Below are 23,621 nucleotides of genomic sequence, written 5' to 3'. Positions count from 1 at the left end.
GCTCAGGTTTACGGCACCCCTAGTCATCTTCCCCTAATGTAGCTATTACCAAATAGTAAAAAGAAAGGTATAAAAAAGTAGAGCTAGACTCTGTCACGCACTGATACCCATAATGTAAAAAACTCACAGCAAATCTTCACCTTCAGAGCAATCCTATCTTAGTGGCTTCTCTGCTAGGTGACCAAACCACTGCTGGATAAAAGGCATTCCTTACCTCACCACCAGGTCACTCTCCTCAAAACCACCATGCCACCTGGTAGATTAATTTATTGCATAACATTAGGTACGTTTTTAGTTCCTCTCTTTTCTTTAAAGTTATTTTTTTTAAGATGTATTAATTTGTTTACAAAAGTGAAAGGGGAGGTGTGGGGGAAGATAGCATAATGGCTATGCAAAGAGACTCTCATGCCTGAGGCTCCAAAGTCCCAGGTTTAGTTCTCTGCACCACCATAAGCCAGAGCTGAGCAATGCTCTGGTTAAAAAAAAAATGCAAATCAAACAAACAAAATTAAAGGGGGGGGGCAGAGGGAAAGATAGAACCAGAATATCCAGTTATCACTCTGTCATTTATGATGCTGGGGATAAAGCCCGGGACCTTATGCTTAAGAATCCAATGTTTTATCCACAGCACCTCCCAGGCCATTTAATGTATTGTTTTGCTTTATGTTACCACCAAGACTTCATTCCTTTAAGATTATTTTTCCAGGTAAAGAAAGGAGGAAGAAGTAGGTAGGCTTCCTCCTGAGAAGTGGAAGTTGGACTCAGAGCTGTGTCATGTGCTTAACAAAGCAGACACACTATCCCTTTATAAAATTAACTACAAGACAAAAAGGGTCCATGACCTCCTTCTCATCCTAGGTTTGCAATTCCAATGCCCTTTATTTCATTAGATTGAGTTCTCTTATCTCTATCCTATTCCAGTAGCCTCAAATAGCGTCCAAATCTGCTTAGCTTAGCCCAGCGCATTTCCCACTCTAATACTTCAAATATTTGTTTGCTAATCCATGTTGGCCATGTGAACTATAATTGTACTACGAAGTGGATCCACTGAGTTCTTCTCTCTGCTGTTACAGAAGTATTCACTGCTTGTGTGTAAGGTTACCACTAGACTGAAACAATTCCCACTATCTAGTTTTCTTTACACTGACTGATGCTTAGCACATAGTCAGTGTAAACAGTTAGTGAATAAATAGATCATAATTAACAGTGATAAAATCCCCTGTTCCAGGAACTGTTCTGGGGTTCAGAGATTTAATGATGACATAGACAAAGGTCATAGAAGGCTGGATCAAGTCAGGTCTTACAGGAAATCCATTATTTTGCCTAGATATAATGGAGCAGCAGTGAAGGTGCCATTCTGAGAAGGTGTGATGTAGTATATTTCATTTTGCTTGTCATTGGGGGTACAGGTGGGTTTCTGCACCTGAACCATCACACTGTTCTTTGCCCACTCTTCTTTTCTTTCTTATTCTTTTTAATTTCTTTATTGGGACATTAATGTTTTACCTTCAACAGTAAATACAGTAGTTTGTACATTCATAACATTTCTCAGTTTTCCATATAACAATACAACACCTACTAGGGCCCCTGTCATGATTTTTGGACCTGTATTCTCCCCCTCACACACACACACCCCAGAGTCTTTTACTTTGGTGCACTACACCAACTCCAGCTCAGGTTCTACTTAAGTTTTCTCTTTTGATCTTGTTTTTCAAATTCTGCCTGAGAATGAGATCATCTCATATTCATCCTTCTGGTTCTGACTTATTTCACTTAACATGATTTCTTCAAAGTCCATCCCAGATGGACTGAAAATAGTGAAATCACTATTTTTAATAGCTGAGTAGTATCCCATTGTGTATATATGCCACAACTTAATCAGCCACTCATCTGTTGTTGGACACCTGGGTTGCTTCCAGGTTTTGGGTATTACAAATTGCACTGCTAAGGACATATGTGTACACAGATCTTTTTGGATGGGTATGTTGGGTTCCTTAGAATATATTCCCAGGAGATGAATTGCAAAGTCATAGGGTAGGTCCATTTATAGTCTTCTGAGAGTTCTCCAGACTGTTCTCCACAGAGATTGGGCCAATTGTGCAGAAGGGTTCCTTTGACCCCACAACCTCTCCAGCATTTGCTGCTGCTACCTTTTCTGATTTATGACATTGTCATAATAGCGAAGTGATATATCATGAATAAATAAATAAAATCTTAAATCCCTCTCTCTGTCTCTTATCTTTTACAGGATGCTCTGCTCTAGGGATCCCATTCTATCTTTCCATGTGCTATGGAAGAACTAGCATTATTTGGTACAAGGGAATCCTAAAATCATCGTTTCATATACTATCATCATTACAATCAGGACAATTGAGTATTGAAAAGAGTTCCTGGATTAAATATATTTAGTCAACCCATAGTTTTTATTTTTATTTATAAAAAGAAAACACTGACAAAACCATAGGATAATAAGGGTACAATTACACACAATTCCCACCAACAGAACTCCATATCCCATCCCCTCCCGAATAGCTTTCCTATTCTTTAGCCCTCTGGGAGCATGGACCCAAAGTCATTGTGGGATGCAGAAGGTGGAAGGTCTGGTTTCTTTAATTGCTTCACCACTGAACATGGATGTTGACAGGTTAATCTATACTCCCAGCCTGTCTCTCTCTTTCTCTAGTGGGGAAGTGGGGCTCCAGGATTCATTGGTGGGGTTGTCTGTCCAGGGAAATCTGGTTGGCATCATGCTAGCATCTGGAACCTGGTGGCTGAAGAGAGTTAACATATAAAGCTAAACAAATTGTTGACTATCTAAGATAGTGTGGGAATGAGCCAGTATCTCTAGGTGAAAGGCATCTTTTATGATCCATTACACAGCAGCTCAGAAGCATGTGGACTCCCAGGTAATGCCAACTAAGTCAGAACAAAGGGTCATAACAAGGAGAGGACCCAGCTACTGGTCCACCATGCATATTTACTGAGATGATCTACCAACACAGTCTTTCTTTTTGGAACTATGTACAGAAAGGTTATTAAGAGGTAGGGTGGTGGTACACCCACTTAAGTGCACATATTACCAAGCTCAAGGACTCAGGTTCAAGCCCTGGCTCCCCACCTGCAGGCGGTCTGCTTCCTGAGCAGTGAAGCAGGTCTGCTGGTGTCTTTCTATCCGCTTTTCTTTCCTTATTGTCTCTCAATTTCTCTTTGTCCTACATAATAAAATTAGAATGTAAAAAAAATGGCAGCTGGGAACAGTGGATTCATAGTGCTGGCACCAAGCCTTAGCAATAAACCCTGATGGCATAAATAAATGAAATAAACGCTTATTAAAAATGCTAGAGTTTAATGATCTGCTCTCAATGAAGTGTACGGTGGGGAATATCACATTGACTGAATATGAGATTCTTGTGAAGAAAGGGAAGAATCCACCTCCTACTGTTCAGAAATGGAGGTCATCTCCTGAGAAATGCTGTCTCAGAAGGCAGATGTGATAGCGGAGCAGAACTCAGAGGGGAATCTCTGAGCAGATCTTCTTCTGGAGTTTAAACAAAGTCTTCCAAGGCTCGGTAGTGATGGTGAAGAAGCAGTTAAATTCCTGAGGAAACAAGCACATGTATAGCATGTTGGTGAAAAAGCCTTGGGAAGTGTTTAGCTCCATCTATAAACACAGCATCCATTCAACCATACATTCCAGGGGTACAAGACTGAGTTTCAGATTCAGGTCCTCAGTTGCAACCCAAACCGGAGACCAAGATATTTCTGATTAGGGACTTAGTCTCAGCAGCAGAGTCATGAGCTGGGTTCAAGTCCTTCATCCTCACTTGCAGGGGGAGCTTCACAAGAGATAGGACAGTGCTACAGGTGTTCTTTCCTTCTCTCTTTTTCTCATCCTCTATCAAAATAATAGTGCTATGAGTAGTGGGGCCATGCACCGATAAATCCCAGTGATAACCCTGTTGACAACAATAACAAAATCCACTATCCTCATGACTTCACTAATGGTTTTGGGAAACCTCAAGGCATACTAGAATGATTCATATTGTACAGAATAGCAGTGAATACTCAGCTATTAAGAATGATAAATTTGTTTTCACCTCATTTGGGATAGAGCTTGAAGGAATCATGTTAAGTGAGGTAAGTCAGAAAGAAAAGGGTGAATATGGGATGATCCCACTCATGGACAGCAATTGAGAAATATGAACAGAAATGGGATATACAAAGTAGAATTTAGACTTGATTTGGTGTATTGCACTAAAGTAAAGGACTCTGGAAAGGGGGGATATGTGGGGGGAGGGGAGGTGGCAGTTGCTTCCAGGCTCTGGTGTGCAGTGGTCAAAGAGGACCTAAGCTTAAGGCGAATGAGAGTGTTTTGCAGAAAATTGAGAAATTTTACACATGTACCAACAAATGTGTTTACTGTAAAACATTTATTCATATATATGTATACACACACACACACACACACACACACACATATATATATATGTCAGTAGAACCCTTAATCCACTGAGGACTATCTCAAAAGTCCATGCTCACAAAAGGGCACTTTCCAAATCAGTTCTCCTCCTCTGATACACCCTTGAACAGGGCCCATGGTGAATTCTGGTGGGAAAAACTATGCCAGTCAGTCCTTACTCCTTGATGCAGCAAGGCTAGTGCCGGAGGCAGGGCTGAGAGCAGGCTACACAAACGCAGATGATGGTAACTGGATCTAACATGCTTCTGAAAGAAGGGAAGGATGTGCTGGGAATGGGAAAGGCAACCTGTGATTGGACAAGAGACACATATCCCAGCAACCAGGAAGAAGTGAACACAGGAAGCTGTGTCCAGGACTCAGGAAGCTGGAATATGGTGAGTGAACAGAGTCAGAATTCCAACTGAACTAGGGGGTCTAAAAATGAACTCATGTCTTATCTGCCAATACCTGGTTATTTCTTCCTGCAGCATGATTAGCGGGCATAGGTGAGAGACTTCACCTCCTCATAACACCTACTGGGATGTTAGATAAAGGCATGGTGTGTTTTACTGACTCTTTCTTTATTTCCTTCTTTATTTCTCTCTCTCTTTTTTTTTCCACCAGGGTTATCACTAAGGCTCAGTGCTGTCACTATGAAACCATTGCTCCTGGAAGCCATTTTTTCCTTATTATTATTATTCTTTTGCTTAGAAAAAAAAGTAAAAAGGGACTGAGCAGTTATGCACTGGGTTAAGCAAACATATTACGAAGTGTGAGGACCCACGCAAGGATCCCAGTTCCAGACTCCAATTCTCCACCTGCAGGTCTGCAGCAGGTGTCTTATCTTCCCAAAATTCAATGGCCTTCCAGGATTAGCAATCAGTCTGCTCTACCTCACTCCATGGTGTACCCAGGCAACAGCCACAGCTTTGTAAGTGGAGAAAATCTGGTGGCTTACTTTGTTCAACTCTTGGTTTGTCTCAAATTGACAGTTGTCTATATTGTCTTCGAATTTCCCACACTCTGTTCTGCGAAGCAGCAGCACCATGGAGAACGTTATGCTGGAATCGTCCTGTGACAGAATAGACATTAAAGCAAATAGTCTTTCTGGCTCCCTAATGAGGAGGTAGTACAGATTTCTCATAGAACAAAGGAAGCATACACAACTGTCCTAGAGTGCTACTTCTATACTCTCGTCAGCCACTATGCTCAATCCAAGCTTAGAAATACCAAAGCGCACATTGTAGGGAAACTGTGAGTATGTGGTAGAGCCTGGCAGGGCTTGACCTGAGGGGTGCAGCTATCCTATCAGTCTCTCTTTCTACTAAGAGGTTGAGCAAGGAGGGGCAGGAGAACCCCAAAGGTTTGCCTTGTCTTATCAGACTACATGCCTCACAAAGTACCCTGCATTTTTCTGCCTCCAGGAGCCTGACATTCCTTAAAACATTAAGCCAGCTCCCCCTGATCCACCCTGCATTCCTTGATACTATAGCCTGTCCTTTTATTATCTACATATCAATCTTCTGATTTGTCTAACAAAAGACTTAAGGCCTCCACCCCATTCTCTCACTCATTCTGCTCATTCAATATATTATTTTTCTACCCTCAAGACTGCAGGGTATTACTAACTCTACCAGTTAACCCCCTAGCAACAATTGCTAAGGAAGTCCCTACCTTTTTCACCTTTCTCCGCCCCTTTCCTAACCATGTATGGTACTGTCAAGCTGCTTCAGTTTGGGATTTATCTCTTCCACATTCTGACCTGGAGGAGCGTGCACATGTAGAGGAGGAGGCTGACACTGGCCATCGGTTTATGCCACTGCAGCTTAACCAGGTGTGTTACCGCCCGACTCTGGGGTGCTGGGATGAATAAAGATTTGAACTGTCCTGCCGCCAGGAACTTGGTTCCTGGGTCACCTCTCTCTCTCTCTCTCTTGTCTCTAGCCTGACAGCACATAGAAATTTGGACACAGCCAAGGAGCAAGGTAAACACAGCTGACTCTTAACATTGCACACCATTTCACCTGAGGGATCTAGATTTACTCCCAGCCTGAGGTCAGAGTGCTGATATAACAGAGGGATTGAGTGAGAATATGTAGAAAGGAGGATGGACTGGAAAAGAAAAAGGAAAGCTCAGAAAGGCATTTGTCATTAAAAAAATTTTTTGAGGCCATTTCCCCATTATTCTGTGTTTGTTTCAGTGGGACACCTGGATATTTTTCTCTCTAGGTTAGGGGCAGGGGTTGCCAAGGGATTGTGCCTATATCTGTTTTGTATATATATATATATATGACAGATATTAACAGAAAATAAATGCTACTCCAACTCCATTACAGAAACGTGACACTGGTCTGCCAGTAATTCTGTTGTAGCATTAGAGAAATTATGACGGTATAGTCAGAGCCTCACTGTGGCTGAGGGCACTGAGGAATGTGAGCACTGGTGCTTTGTGTTAAGAAATTCTGGGAAAAAACAGGCAACAGAGTGAGAGATGCAGCCATACAGTATTTACAGACCTGCATTCCCAGCAAGTGGAGGAGACTTCTCTGGCCTTCTTCCAGGCTTTTAGCTCCAGACTCCATACTCCAGAGTCTTACTCACCAGTCAGTTGTACAGTTGTATTTTTACTACACACACACACACACACACACACACACACACACACACACACACATCCATCAGGAAAGACTTCTTGTCATCCATCTTATAGCCCAGGTAGAAACACAATTCTTGTTGCATTCTTAAAGGTGTTATTAAAAGAACAATTTAAGCTGATGATCCAGTGCCTGGAGAAGAGTGTAATGCCATCAATCCACTTAGCTGAAGACACAGGAAGAATGGAGAAGCAGGAGGAATCAGAAAAGGAGGCAGTCTCCCACTGTGGTCTCATCTGATAGAGGGATCTCCAATTTCTGTTTCTCATATTGGCTTTCCTCCACCTGTGTATGTATGCATCTCCCTCTGTCACTATTAAATAATCCCTTTTTATTTTATTCTTTTATAATACAACTGTAGCCAATGTGTCCCAGTATAGTATGCCTGGTTTCTGCCTGGTTGTTATGCTTACTGGACTTACTTAATCTTTATGGAGCATCTTATAAATGACTTTCATTGAAATACATCATGGAAATGATAAGTGCATAATTACATCTTATATGAAAGCAATAGAAGAGGTTTTATTTACTTTGTAATCAATTTCTTCTTTAGCATCTGGCACTAACTACATAGGTTGAACTTTAACTGTATTGAATAAATTTTAAAGATGAAAAGAAAATAGTCACTGATAAGCTACCCACCCCCTGAACCCCACTTAGTCATGTGAAGCACAGCTGGGCAGCAGGATGAGGTCACCTACCGGCTCCTTCCAGGAATTCAGGATACGTGTCAGTCTGTAGGCATTTATGTCCTTACTCTCCAAGTTGAACATGTGCATGGCATACTCCACGGTGGCAGGTAAGTAATTTTTCAAGAGCAACTTTCCTGAATGTCTGTCTTCCTCTTCAGTCAATTTGCCACGAGTAACCAGAACCTGGAACTCGAGGAGAAGCAGAAGTGTGGCCGAGAGGAGAGCCCACCTCTGTGGCTGGCACAGCATGGCTGTAGGCAGCAGGGTCCCCAGAGCCTTGGTCATTCTTAGCTTAGGCTCCCACTGGAGTTCCCTGAACAATTGGCCAACCCATATACTCTCTAGAACAATTAATCCCACTGGGGTCTTATCTCTTTTACTGCATATTCAGTCTCTTCCCACAAGTGACCCTGCCTCCTTCTTCCAAAGCTGTTACAATGTCTCCAGTTCAAGACAGAAGGAGGAATCATGATAAAGGTGGATAGAGAAGGCCCAACAGTGAAAGCAGTTTCCTGGTTGCAAATTCAGTCACAAGGCCACCCTCAAAGCTGACATGGGGGCAGGAGGCTGATATTGGCTTGCTTTAGAGTAGAATCTTAAATCCAGGCAGAAGTGCCACAGAATAAGTGAATATTGGTCCCTGAAATGTGTGGGAATATAGATTGGGAGACAAATAAAACCATGGCTGAAATGGTGATTTTTTTTCCAAGAGTCAATTGTGCAGACGATACAAGACTAAGCTTTATAGGGTTAATATATGTATTTAACTGAAGGAATATGTCAAAGATGGACTAGGTGTTGACACTCCCAGATGGTTCTGATAGGAAATTTCCAGACTTTATCCCCTGGATATGCTTATCATCTGATTGTGATGCATTTGTAAATAGGCCTTAATACAGGACAGAAAGACTGAAAACATAATAAAGGGTTAAGAATGTGTAGAAAGTCTGAGATAGTGCAGGTGGTTACTGCAGGCTGGCCTTCACTAGGTGAGAAGTGATAACAAGTAGAGAAGCTGCAGGTCAGACTGAACTTTCACTGAGAAGGCAGCTTCTGTAAGCCTGGCTAGCTTCTGCCCTCCTAAAAGGTCTTGCCCCCAATGATGTACCTTATGCTGAGGCTAAACTGTCCCAGACACAGGTCTCCAGGAAAGATAACAGTAACTAAGGCAACCAGACTCTGAGCAATGGGTCCAAGTCCCATCCCTTAACCTTGCAGCCTCTGCTTCTCTAAAGATGCTTTTTGCTCTCAAAACTGCAATCCTGATATAAGCTTGTAAGATCCCTTTGTTTGGTGCCAGGGTTATCAAAATGATCTGAGTGCCTGGACCATGTTGTGTAATGTAATTGGATGGGGATGGTGTCAGCCTGATGGAATTTGCAAGTCCAGCCTTCTTTGAGTGCCTTCAGTGACTGGATGCTGGGGGAAGAGGTGGTGCCTGGAAGTGATTGGAGCAGGATTCAAGATTCAGGGCTGAGAGATGGTACAGAGGATGGCTCTTTTCAGGGACTTGGACACACGTGAATTTTAACCTTGCTAGTTACCATTCTCGTGATCTGGCCAACTCTTACCCCTGATTTCCCAGTGCTTTCTGTGGGACATGGTGTCCCCAGTTAAGGCTTCCCAGGACCCTTCAGAAGGCTACAGACTGCAACAATGAACTGCTGGGCTGAACTTCTGGTAACTGGCTCATGTACTTTGTGGGTCTCAGGTGTAGCATAGAGTATGTTCTCTCTCCCTCTCCTTCCTTCCATCCCTCTCAATTTCTAACTCTCTCTATCCCCAAAATAAATGTCTGACGTACACAAGGAATCACCTAAAATCTTGGCTGACTCCAGGTTTAACACTTGAATTCACTCCAAAAAAAAAAAAAAAAAACTTCAGTTGCTACTTCTGCACCAAATTTGGCAGCCACTTTCCTTTTCTGTCGAAAATCTTCCAGTTGTTTTTTTGTTTGTTTGTTTGTTTTGTTTTGTTTTGCTTTGCTTTATTTTTCTCTAGTTTCACAATCTTGGAGTGAATTTCTCAAAGACTGTAGCTCGTCTTGTAAAGTCCCCACTGTGTGCAGGAGTCTCTGGGTTCACACTCACACTCATAGTAACACCATGGCATAGGGGAAGGAAGTTCCCAAGTTGGGATAAGATGGTCTCACATCTGTGGGACTACACCTGAGCAAGGTCAAAGAAAAAAAGAAAAAAATTAAGAAAGTAAGACATTACTAAAGAAAGGAAGGAAGGAAGGAAACAGCTTATGGTTTCCCTTTCACCCAATGTGTAGAACACCCCCAGTTTCAAAAGTTCACATCCTATTCTACTAACTCTAAATGAAGTCTCTATTACCTATTAACTGCATCACTTTCTATATATTGAATGATTGATTTTATGTATGTAACTGTATCTTGTTAAAATATGTTTGTGTTACAAAGAGGATTCACTGAGATTCCTTTCCCACTGTTCTGAAGCCAGAGCTGAACAGAGCTCTGGTCTTTTCCTCTCTGCATCTTCCTCTTTATCTCTCTGATTAGAAATAAAATATAAAAAGAGTGTGTTGACAGCAATGTGTGAAATAGGTCTCTTGGGGATAGTGTGCAACTTTGCCATGTGTGCACTCCTCCAATGCATTGAAGGGAACTTTGGTGTGTAGTTCCTCTCTCGAAGAAGAAGGAGGAGGAGGAGGAGGAGGAGGAGGAGAAGGAGGAGAAGGAGGAGAAGGAGGAGAAGGAGGAGAAGGAGGAGAAGGAGGAGAAAGAGGAGAAGGAGAAGAAAGACAATAAGGAGAAGAAGGAGAAGCAGAAGCATGATGGCAGTATATTTTTCAAATGAAGGGCTTATTAAGAAATGAGCTTTATACAAATCCAAGCTTGTTCTCCTCATGGTGTTATGAGATTTGATCTTTTAATTAATATAACTTGTTTCTAATGGCACGCTTCATACAAAACATGAGCCCACTGTAAACCTTGCTGTATTTTAGGAAGAAGGTCTAAGAGAAAATGTGACCCCCAAATCCTCATTAATTTACTACAAATTCTATTTACTCTTGTGGGGAATACACCACTGGAGAAATTTATGTGAGACCAAAAAAAGAAAATATTAATACTCATACATTAAGTTAAGAACTTTATGCAAGTCATGTGTGATGTGAAACACAAATTAATACAACCTGTCTGACAACTGGCTTCACACTGGGGGGGAGGGGATCCTAACAAAAAGAAACTAAATCCATTCTGTTTTCCATGAAGACATTGACTTTAAAGAGGCAAGATAGCCTACTTTCCCCTCCACTTGATGTGACTGGTTACCAACAAATTATTGAGATTCAGTTTCTTTGTTAACACAAGTATTCACACATATTTCATTGTTGAAGACTTGGAGTTTCAAGGAGTGTGAGCATTGATGCACCTAGTGGAACTCAAATGTTACCATGGACAATGACCCTGGTTCAAGTCCATGTTAGCTTCCTGCAGGGGAAACTTCTCTATAGTGTAGTGTGGTCCTTCTCCTTCTCCTCCTCCTCTTCCTCCTCCTCCTCCTCCTCCTCCTCCTCCTCCTCCTCCTCCTCCTCCTCCTCCTCCTCCTCTTCTCCTCCTCCTCCTCCTCCTCCTACTCTTCTCCTTCTTCTTCTTCTTCTTCTTCTTCTTCTTCTTCTCCTCCTCCTCCTCCTCCTCCTCCTTCTCCTCCTCCTACTCTTCTTCTTCTTCCTCTTCTTCTTCTTCTTCTTCTTCTTCTTCTTCTTCTTCTTCTTCTTCTTCTTCTTCTTCTTCTGCTTCTTCTTCTTCTTCTTCTTCTTCTTCTTCTTCTTCTTCTTCTTCTTCTTCTTCTTCTTCTTCTCCTCCTCCTCCTCCTCCTCCTTCTCCTCCTCCTCCTCCTCCTACTCTTCTTCTTCTTCTTCCTCTTCTCCTCCTTCCTCTTCTTCTCTTCTTCTTCTTTTATTCTTCTTTCTTTTTTCTTCTTCTTCTTTCTTCTTTCTTCTTTTTTCTCCTCCTCCCCTCCTCCTCCTCCTCCTTCTTCTCTTCTTCTCCTCCTCCTCCTCCTCTTCCTCCTCCTCCTCCTTCTCTCTCTATCTTTCATTCTCTTTCTCTTCTTCTCTATTTGTCTTTATCACAAAAGAAAGACAATGTTCAACAGAATGGTGGTATTGTCATATAAGAAACAAACCCCAGAGATCACTAGTGGAAATAATAATGATAATAACAATAAATATGTAAATATAACACAAGGGATCTTAAGAGCTTGTGATTTAAATTCCATAATGACAATACTTAGTACAGGTAAGAAAAAATAAACACAAGAGATTAAACCATACTGCCTCCAGGGAGTCCATCTATTGCCCAATCAAAGCTCTCATGGATGAGATTCAGTGGAGCACAGTTACCTTCACATCCAAGGACTCTCATAGTTTCCTTGTACCCCCCTCAAGTAAGAAAAATCTTAGTGATTCAAGTTGGATTTCTAGGCCTTGTGGGCCAGAATTCTAGGCAAAGAACTTTTTTATTATTTTTTTATTTTAAATTTTAATGAGAGATACAGAGAAAGAGAGATGATAGATATAGATAGATAGATAGATAGATAGATAGATAGATAGATAGATAGATAGATATGGAGAGACACCAGAGCACTGATCTCCTTAGGCTTATTGGTGGTGCTAGGGCTACAACCTGGGATCTGAGAGCCTCAGGCATGAGAGTCTTTCATATAATCATATTGCTATCTTCCTAGTGGGCTCTCTGTTCTTTGATTTTGGCCTGTTTTTGAATAGTAGAAAGTAGAAGGAGTGTAGAGGTTAAATTTAGGGACACATTTACCTTAATTCCTTATTGTTAGGAAGATTTTCCCTTCCTCAATTGCAAGTTGCTTGAAGGTGCAGAGAGAAAACCCTAGAGACTGTCTCCCACAGGAAGATTCACTCCCAGAGTTGGACCAAGTGCCTGGGAGCATGTGTGTGTGTGTGTGTGTGTGTGTGTGTGTGTGTGTGTGTGTTAACCTTCTTAGTGCAGGACTCTTAACTCCCAGTACCCCTTCCCCATTTGTTCAATTTGAGATCAGCATCTTTAGTGCCTTATTTGATTTGGGATGGGAGAAGGATTAGAACCCATGTCCTCCCCCTAATCTTTACCCCCTCCCCCAGAAAATGGAAAGGCAAGTAGACAAGATCACAGGAATAAGTGGCAAACTGTTTTGACCTGCAATTGACTGAAGCATGGTTGTGCATATGTCTTACATGTTACGGGTGAGGGTTTACCTCCTTTCCCCCTCCTTCCTGATACCTCCTTGGTCTCGTGTTTTATTCACAATTTAAAACAATTCCTTTTAGAAAATTCCAGACTGATATGGGAAAAAGTCAAGCTCCTCATAATATGAGCTGGCATGAATAGCATCATTCGTCTATACTTGCAATAATAATTACTTGTATTCAAAAAATCTATGTAACATGGAGCCATACAGAGAGACAGAAACCTCTCTAAACAAAAGAGAAGAAACTTTTTTCTGAGGCACGTAGAAACATAATACCACCTTTTCTTACTTATGCTTATTGTCACTGTGCAATCCCTTCACTAGAAATGAAGTTTGAATAATGCAGGGATCTTGTCAATTTGGGAAAATCATCTCAAGTGCTTAAAACAGAGCCTGGAATATTAAAGTTTCTCAGTGAATACTTGTGAAATGAAAGGATGAATGGCTCCCACATATACCCTAAGGATGAATCCCTTTGTGCTTCCTAACAAGGGAGTTCCTTTCAGATGAAAACAGTGATGTTCTCTCTCGTAGGAGAACACTGGCACCCTATTCTGAGAACTTCCAGGCTGATAATTGAGTAATAAATTTAACTCAGTTCAGGTGTGCATCATGTCTTTCATGGAATTATTTTCCTAGTGTGATAGTAAGTACACACAGCACGTCCCTCTCTGGGCTTGTGGGTAGAAATGGGATAGAACCCTTCAGCAGGTTAAGCTAGGTAAAATCCCAGAAAAGTCTATTTGTTTCTCCCTGAGCCTAGCTTCTGGATTGCCATGATGCTTTCTAGTATCAAAAACCAGATTTCACCTTTGATTTTTCTTCCTGAAATTCAAAGAAAACTTTTGGAAGCAGGGGTTGAACTTCTGAGGTTTAGTGAGTGCTGTATATTTTGTCAGGCATTAGGTGCCCTCTCCAGGAAATCCCCAGTTTTAGCAAATAATAATCCAAGCAAGTAACCTACTACTGCCTACATTACTGCCTGTTGGTATGCTTCTAATTCTGCTTCTAAAAACCCCTTCTGTTTCATTTGGTTTAATCCCCCCTGCTTAACACTGTTCTATTTACATAACTAAGCACCAGCATGCCTGCAGGGCATTGGTTTAATCCCCACTGGTTCATGACGTCTTTTTGCTCTGCCTCCTCTTGTAGTACATCCTGATTTGCACCAGTCACTTTTCACTCCACCCTCTCTGCATCACATCTTGTTTCCGCCCTACTTGGCGAATATATATAGGATTGTGTTTTTAGTTTAGTTTAGTTTTTAGTTGAGTTTAGCTTAGTTTGGCTGTAGATTTGCGCTGTGTTCTGCATGAGTAAAGAGATACTGCCTACAACCCAGCCATCAGTCCCAGGTCCTCTGTCTCCGCCCGCGAAGCCAGCCCAACAACTGCCTACTTTCTGAGTTGAGAAAAGCTTTCTAAGACACTGAAGAGAGCTTGTGGATGTGGACAAAACTAATGAAGTATACCCCAGAGAGGCTGTGAGCTATGACAGAAAGGGTTCAGTTTAGACATTACAAACCAATATTCATGTAGTACCTAGTGTGAGAAAAATGCTTGTTCATGGGGGCAGGGTGCTGGTGTACTGGGTGAAGCACACACATTATCAAACACAAGGACCCAGGTTCGAGCCCCCACTACCCACCTGCAGGGGGAAGGCTTCACAAGTGTGGAAGCATATGTGCAGGCGTCTTATCTTTCTCACTTCATCTCTGTCTCCCCCCTCCTCTCAATTTCTCTCTGTTCTATCAAAAGCAAAATAGAAAAAAGAGCAGGAAAAAACAGCTGTCAGTAGCAGTGGATTTGTAGTGCGGCACCAAGCCCCAGCAATAACTGTGGTGGCTATAAAATTTTAAAAAGAAATAAAGTAAAAAGGAAACTTCCCATTCCTTCATTCATTAAAAGTTTATTAGAGATCTAGTGTGTGCCAAGAAACTGAACTCAGAAATGGAAAATAGACAAGACAGCAAAAGCAAGTCATCCACCTTCAGTAAGCTGATACTGAGGAAAGACAAAGATGCATTTACACTAAGGAAGGTTGACAGGGACAAATGCTGAAGAGAATGAATGTGTCAGAAAGGGCTGTATTTTCAGAGTGGGAAGCAGGGAGATTCAAAGTCTACGGGAAAACCATTATGAAAGAGAAACACCTGTGTTGGTATGCATGAGACCCCTTCTGTTTCATTTGGTTTAAATCCCCCCGCTTAACACTATTCTATTTACATAACCACTGCATTCTATTTACATAACCACTGTTAACAAGTTCCACCCTCCCTCCAGGGCATTTGTGGTTCAGTGATAGGATTCTCCCCTAATCTGCCCCCTCTTTGTCACACTCTGATTTTCACCAGTCACTTTTCTCTCCACCCTCTCTATGTCACATCCTGTTTCCACCTTACTTGGCAAGTATATATAAAGACAGCATTGTGAGTTTTACGGTACTGTACTTTGAGTTTAACTTAGCTTGTCTTAGATTGTGCTGCGTCCTGCATGAATAAAGAGATACTGCCTACAGCTCAACCATGAGTCCCTGGTCGTCTGTTACCCGCCCGTGAAGCCAACCCATTGAAAACAACATAATCTGTCAAAAACAACATATATACCAACACACCTGCAGCCCTGTTTCATCACTTCTGAAGCTTTCCTCTTGCAGGTGGGTATCAGGGAACCAGGGTCTTTGTGCACTGTGATGTGTGTGAGCACTTAACCACGACCACCAATACCTGGATATATATATATATATTCATCAATGTGATTTCATTGCTCTGGATAAACTTTTCCATAGATAGATAGATAGATAGATAGATAGATAGATAGATTAGATAGAGTAATAGATAGATTAGAGTAATAGATAGAGATAGTTGATAGATAAATGGATGGATGGATGGATGGATGGATGGATGGATGGATGGATGGGGGGAGAGAGAGAGAGGGATCATAACACCCAGTGTAATGGAAGCCAGCTCAAGCTTGAGTTAGCTGCACAGCAAAGCAGAGCAGACACCCTCCAAGATGAGATATTTTGCTGCTCCCCAAGTGCAGTCTTGAAGTGCAGCTACTCTACTTAGTACAAACACAACATCCCTCCAAAAAGAAAGTCAAAGGATATTTTATTGTTGTTGCCGTTGATACACATCATGAGCCACACAAATGCTAACTGAAAATCAAATGTAGAAAAATAGTAGAGCTATATTGGTACTAATGATTTTTGTTATCACTGCCAGTGTTTTACAGACAATTGGCAAGGATGTGTGGGAGATTGTAGTTATCATATACAGATATCATCACCAGAATAAATATGTGTTAGGAATTCACAGTGGAATCAATCTATACATTCAGTTCATTTTTCAGAGAAAGAGACCATGTCAAAGCCACTGCCAGTCTCTCTACATTCTGCAATGTAGCACTTGAAGACCAAAATGAAATAGTTAATATTAATTCCAGAGCCCCCAGACTGTAAAAATGAACACAAAACACAGGCTGGATCTCTTTGCAAGTCTGACTATGATAATATATTAATTATATTTATATAATAAATATACAGACAGTATATTTATTCAATAATATATATGTCTATTTTAATTTGAACTGAAGTGGAAAGAATAAATCCAAGAGAGTCCAAAGACTTTATACTAGAGACAGGTAAGAAGCCCAGAGAAGCTGCCCCTTCTCAATAGATTAGGCTGCAATAATTACCAAATTCTTTTACAAATGTCCACCTCTGACAGTGACTTGGGGATGGCAGTCTCCACAGAGCTTTGTAGCTTTATCTGGTTATTACAGCTAGCAATCAGGATGTCATCTTATCTGGGCAAGTTTTCTGTTACCAGAATTTCTGGGACACAGAAATCCAAAGACCAGGACTATGTTTTGATTGAAGAAGCACCAGGATATTGATAATCTTAACGTCAACATGTTTTCTTAGTCATTATTCTGTTTTTATGACTATCTGTTCTTCTTAGTAGACTATAACTTATTGGCAGTGTTCCATCTGATTAAGTTCTATAGCCAATAGTGTTTTTCACAGAACTAGACAGACTAAATAAGAAATGCTTAAAGAAACAGTGCATTAAAACACACACACATATGCACGTGAACACACACACATATGCACACATACACACGGAAGCAAGACAACTGTTTCTAAGATTTGTGAGAACTCTGGTGGTTATCTTTGGAGGTGGGAGGGTGGGATACAAACCTTTGGTGGTGGGTGTGGTGTAGAATGATACACTATAATCTTACAATCTTGTAACCTACTATTAAATCACAATTTTAAAAAAGAAAGAAAAAAATGCAATGCATTCGAGTGTAAGTGATGAGAAACTATGAACAAAGTAAAAACATAGCCTTTCCTATTAGTTCCACACAGAAACAGCTGCAGGACCAAGTAAGATTTGAAGACATACGCATTGGTTATCTGTAGGGTGTACCTAAATTACTAATCTTCCCCAGAGCAAGAAGAATGAGTGGTCTGGGAGGTAGCGTAGTGGATAAAGCATTGGATTCTCAACCATGAGGTCCTGAGTTTGATCCCCAGCAGCACATGTACCAGAGTGATATCTGGTTCTTTCTCTCCTCCTTTCTCATGAATAAATAAATAATTAAAAAAAAAAAGAATGAAATGACACTTGTATTCAGTTTAACACTGGGCTCAAACAAGGTTCACAATGTCTTTTCACTGAGTAGAATAATATTTGAAGTGACAGAATTCAATCTTTCAAACAACAACATAAATTTGTGTAATATTTTTCTCACCTGTGGGCTACATTGCAACCTTTGCTCAGCTTTCAACAACAGTTCACACTATACCCTGAGCAGGAAAATAGTTCCTTAGATTATCCAATCTTTCACTGAGTTGAAGGACCTAGATCTAAACTACTGGAACTAATAATGGAATACTCTGAGTGGTTTAAAAGCTAAAAGTTTTCAAGCAATATACCACCCCTCAAGAATCATGGAGAAATTAATTTGCAACAATTTAGAAATTTACTTACAGTAAGTAAAATTCCCATAGCAACTTATTTTCCTTTAAAGTATTCCTAGTAACAAACTATAGAAATGATCCCTGAAGGGGGCTCCATTTCCCCAGAGGCCCACCCTACTAGGGGAAAGAGAGAGGCAGGCTGGGAGTATGGATCGACCAGTCAATGCCCATGTTCAGCGGGGAAGCAATTACAGAAGCCAGACCTCCCACAACCCACAACAATCCTGGGTCCATACTCTCAGAGGGATAGAGAATGGGAAAGCTATCAGGGGAGGGGATGGGATATGGAGAACGGGTGGTGGGAATTGTGTGGAGCTATACCCTCTTATCCTACGGTTTTGTTAATGTCTCCTTTCTTATATAAAATTTTTTTTTAAAAATTCCTAGGTTAACCCTCCAAATTTAGAACATTAAATTATAGAAGTACTATTCCTGAGGGCAGGAGAGATAGCATAATGGTTATGCAAATAGATTTTCATGCCTGATGCTCTGTAGTTCCAGGTTCAATCCCCTACACCACCATAAGCTAGAGTTGAGCAATGCTTTGGTAAATCAAACAACACCAAGTACTATTTCAGATATAGTCTCTCCTTTATCATTCATATCCCTGATATCCTTCAAAACAGATGTTTCTACTCTATTTTATAAATGAATAGATCTAACCCAAACCCTCATGACATGAAAACATAATACATATACATATATATATATATATATATATATATATATATATAGAGAGAGAGAGAGAGAGAGACCTGCTTCACCACTTGTGAAGTGACACCCCTGTTCCCCTGCAGGTGGGGAGCAGGGGCTCAAACCAGCATCTTTGCATACACCCTGGAGCTTGGTACTATGGACACTTAACCTAGTGCATCACTGCCTAGCACCCAGGACTCGAATTTCAATGTCATCATCTGTGACATTCCTTCAAACTATCCACCAAGCATCATTCATATAATAACATATGAGTTTAAAGATGAAATAAACTTGTCTAGTTAAACAAAAGAAAGCATGGTATACACCTCACTTTTTTTTTCATTTGTTAATAATGACTTAAGTAGTGTCCAGATTTGTTTTATCTCTCAAAGTCTGAGACTAGGATGATTCATGATATTGTGACTCTGAGAAATGTTGGAAGTCATAAAATCATAGCTATATCTATGAAAGATGACACAGGCACTCTGTAATTTGGTTGTGAGAAGATCAAATAGAGAGATTATCAGAGCATCTCTGTAGTATCCACCCATTTCAATTCTGTCTGGAGGCTGAGCTCTGTGTAATTAGGGCATTATTTGTGTGACACAAGCAGTAGTATAATTTTCACTAAATTGAAACTTGATTTTCCAGAATTTGGCATAGTGGAGATTAAAGTGAATTATTATCATTAAACATGAAGTCAAGTGCTAGGGTGATTTCACTTTTTCTAGACTTTCTTGAATGCTTTCTGTGGCAGTAGCTCTGTCATTATGTGGAACATTGAGATGTCATCGAAAAGAAAGCTTAACCTATGTAAAGAAAAAAAAATAATGAGAGAAAAAGAAGTGGGGTGAGGTTCACAGATAGAGATGAACTTGAGAATTGTTGGGTAGTATGCCACCTCCCCCTGGCTTCTGCTTAACCATATGCCTATATAGGGATTTACTGATCCAAAGCTTTGGTCTATTTACATAAATCACTTTTACATTTACATAAAGCACTCCCTCCAGGCCATTGGTGGTTCAGTGATAGGATTCTCACCTATTCCACCCCCTCCTTGTCACACTCTGATTTTCACCAGTCACTTTTCTCTCCACCCTCTCTATATCACATCCTGTTTCCACCCTACTTGGAGAATATAAAAACAGCTGCTCTTCTGATTAAAGACACTTGGAAATTGCTTTCCGGCTCCGAGAGTTCCAGAGTGTATCTCCTGCGGAAGTTGGTGCAGCAGGAGTTCCTGATCCCTCTCCCACACAGCAGCCTAGATCAGCTCCAGTTGAGTTCTCTCCAACCCAGAGAGCACTAGCTTGGGAAGAAGTACCCTCAGGCTACCCCGGCAGAGAATATACCTTAAAAGTTTTGAATTTCTTTTTAATTATCTTTTGAGCCAGAAGTCAAGAGGAAGGGGGATATAAAGAGGGAGAGACACAGAGATACACCTGCAACACTGCTTTACCATTAATGAAGCTTTCTTCCTGCAGGTGGGGACCAGAGGCTCAGACCCAAATCTTTGTGCACTGTAACATATGCACTCAACCGGGTACGCCACCACCCGGCCCCTACCTTAAAAAGCTTTGAGAAACACTCCTGGGGAGAGTGTGTATGTGTGTGTGGGGGGGGCATCTCTTTATCATAAGTAAAGCTATACTGTCTGTAACATCAGCAAGTCCACATTTGCTTTGGAAGGAAGGCTTCATAAACGTATAATTTCACCTATTTCATTTAGATTGAGATAGACAGGCACCACAGTATGGGAGCTGCCTCTAGTGCCATGACACTCCTCTGTGGTACCAGGGCAGGAAGCTGGGTCATGTGTGTGGCAATACCTATACCTTATCCTATGAATCATCTCTCATGCACCAGACAGGAGCATACGGTGTTTGGCTCTATCAAAGAATGACAACCATTCTTCCTAAACATATGTTGTTTTTTGTTTGTTTCTATCATCACTGGAGTTTCACTGTTCTGGACACACTTTTGCAGAGAGAAGGTCAATGGAGGGGGTGCTGGGTGGTAAAGTACAAGCTAGATCAGTTTCTTATTTTGTTAAAACCACCTTCTCTAAGAGCAGTTAGTGGGACGGATCACCACAAGCATTGCTAGAGGGATTTCACTTGTTTTCAATCATCATCACCATCATCATTGGCATACTGTTTGTTCTGGTAGTGGAAGACTGATCACTCCAGCTTTATTTTATCAGAAGAACAGTAGACACATCTCACTATGTCCCTCAAAGGAAAAGTCCTAAGTGAGTAATAACAGAGCTATAAAGACCACAGCCTCTCGCTAAGCTAGCACAGCACAGGGTCTTCCCTACAGAGTTTAGAAGAGGGCACATAAGAAAGGTGAGGGTTCCATGATCTCCCACAGGTCCCTTGTTTATGAATGGGGGTTGTCCTGCTGACCTTAACAGTGGAGGTTTCCTGCTGGTAAGAGGAAATCCCACATGACTGCTGACCTTTCACACCTCCATACTGTTCCTCCTATACCCAAATATATACCCTATCTACTGCTCCCTTAGGCCAAAGGTTTTGGCTCTGTTTCACTGGAGTTTTTAGTTTGCTGGTTTGTTTTTGTTTTTCCTTCCAGAACACTGCTTAACTCTGGCTTATGGTGGTGCAAGGGGTTGAACCAGGGACTTTGGAGCCTTAGTCATGAAGTCTCTTTGCATAACCATTGTGCTATCTCTGCTGCCTTTGCTGAGAGTCACAGGGAGTCTTTAATTCTGCTCTCTCCCTCTCCCTCTCTCTCTCTCCCTCTCTGTGTTAGAGAGAAATTTCCTTACAGATCATCCTCCTCCGTGTGTGCAACTCTTATTCAAATTTTGTGCCTGGACAACAAATCTTCCAGGACTCTCTCACTAATCATACACTACCCATCTGGAGTATAGGAGGCTGGGTGTCACCCTCAGAGCCCCATCAGATGTCACCACTAACAGATTACCTTTGGGCTTCAACTTCCTATATTATAGGCTGTGGTCCTTGATAGCTAGTGTACTATTGGATCTTAAATACATACATGGATGAATGATGGACGGATGGATGGATGGATGGATGAGTGCACTTGGTGGTATTAGGCTGTGTAAGTGTGTAGGTGTGTATTAGGCTGTGTATATTCATCTCACTTTTCTGGTCCCACTTTCAGATCTCCCTGCTCAGTCTTCAGGTCATGAAGATTGGGCATCTAGAGGCTATCTATACTGTATGTGAGTAGGTATAGGATGAACCTGTTCACATCACACTGTAACAGGACTGAATACTCCTTGCATTCTTTGAGAGCAAGTATTGCATATTTTATCCCTACCCTCTCATCTGGTACAGATAGAAACTATTCAATAAAACAAGGAACTCTTCTCTCTCTCTAACTCACCCTCAGATCCATAGCACCCTAGTGGTTCTCAATCTGTTGTTGTGGAGGTATTTATTTTGCCCAAGGAAATTTTAGGTTCAGCTCTGCTTGCTTGGACAGATTTAACTTGGGTGAATTACAGCTAATCTTAATATGAGTAAGTGCCAATCCTAACTAATTCTGAGAAGCAACCGCTCACAAAAAACAAAACCCCACATTCTGCTCGGAATGAAAATATACTAGACCATTAGCTTGGAAGGCGGTTTTGCTTATAATGTTTATAATCAATTATAGAATGTCCCTGTTTAGCATTACATATTACATATGTTTATGCGTATATATTATGTATCTATACTTTAATATAAAGAGACATAAAAAAGCCTTTTCAAATGAGGCATGGCACTCAAGATTTGACACTCTTATTTACAATATAGAGACATAATTTCTATAGACTCATAATAGACTCTCAGAGGCCAGAGATAGTTTACAAAGACAGCACAGCACCCTGAAAAAGGAGTGCAGCATGTGGCTGGACATGTATTGCCATTAGTTCTTTCTGTGTCCAGACAGCATGTTGAAGTTAAAAATGGCATCTGGTTATTGGAAAAGACGATGATGTTCAGATTCCCCTGGGCTCCATAAGTGCTGACTGCATGGTCCTGAAAATGTCCAGGGAATGACAAATTTTGTGATGGGAATTAGAAACACAAAATGAAATATCTTTATCAGAAAAACAGGGCTTTTTTTTTTGGGGGGGGGAGAGCAACAACATTGCAACAAATGGATGTCCCCTCACTGAGCATGGAGACTTGTCTGGGTCAGAAAATATAATGCCATGGCTAGTGCTACCAGGAATTAAATTCTTCCTGGGTGATATACCTAACTGATGCTATATATGATTAACCAGAATCTATGCCCAGTTGGAGTCAGGAAAAAAATCAGTGGGGGTGTGACCAGAGGATTTATTGATCCACATGGTAAGAATAGGGTAGAACTAACATTTGGTAATGATCCATAGAGATCATTAAATCTGTTGTACGGACGTCTGTCTGCAAAAATATTTAAACCCCCCCCATCCTTTTTTCTTTCTTATGAAATCTATGATGCTCCTTTCCTGAAAAGATGCCCACTTGGATTTATTTCCTACAGTCTGTCCTTACTTTTTTTTAGGGGCACTTTATTAATATGTAAGAAACTAACATTCTCAGCTGAGCCTATGAATTAGTTTCACTTTATTACCATGACATCCATCATCGAGAGTCATGGTCCAGGTACTGGGGCCAGGGATGTGGTCTCAGATGCTTTCTATGTGTCAGGAGGGAAGTTTCTAATTAAAGGATTTCTGGTCTCCCTTGTAGTAGTGGCCCCAAGTGTCTTAGTTTATGAACCATTCTGGGGCAATGCAATCATTCTCTAGTATGTTGTTAGCTCATATTCCATTATTGAATCATATTTAAACACATTGGTAAAATTTACAAACTTCCACTCAAGTCACCTTCCACTACATTTTTAGTTGAGTTTTTGATTTGGCTGTTCTACCGAATCCTGC

General features: G+C 41.1%; 1 protein-coding gene across 1 annotated transcript; it reads right to left on the bottom strand.

Moving 5' to 3' along the window:
* Positions 1-3,326: 3,326 nt before the first annotated feature.
* Positions 3,327-8,164, bottom strand: LOC103119527 (cystatin 9 like). The gene is made up of 3 exons (XM_007529830.2): positions 7,815-8,164; positions 5,418-5,531; positions 3,327-3,598 (listed from the first exon to the last, which is right to left on the bottom strand). The coding sequence occupies exons 1-3, from the start codon at positions 8,088-8,090 to the stop codon at positions 3,509-3,511; spliced, it is 480 nt and encodes a 159-aa protein (XP_007529892.2). The 5' UTR covers positions 8,091-8,164; the 3' UTR covers positions 3,327-3,508.
* Between the last annotated feature and the right edge of the window lie 15,457 nt (positions 8,165-23,621).

The sequence above is a fragment of the Erinaceus europaeus genome, chromosome 1 (genome assembly GCF_950295315.1).
Source record: "Erinaceus europaeus chromosome 1, mEriEur2.1, whole genome shotgun sequence".
Taxonomy (NCBI): domain Eukaryota; kingdom Metazoa; phylum Chordata; class Mammalia; order Eulipotyphla; family Erinaceidae; genus Erinaceus; species Erinaceus europaeus.
Note: the sequence above shows the minus strand (reverse complement) of the source record. Positions and strands in the feature narration are given on the sequence as shown.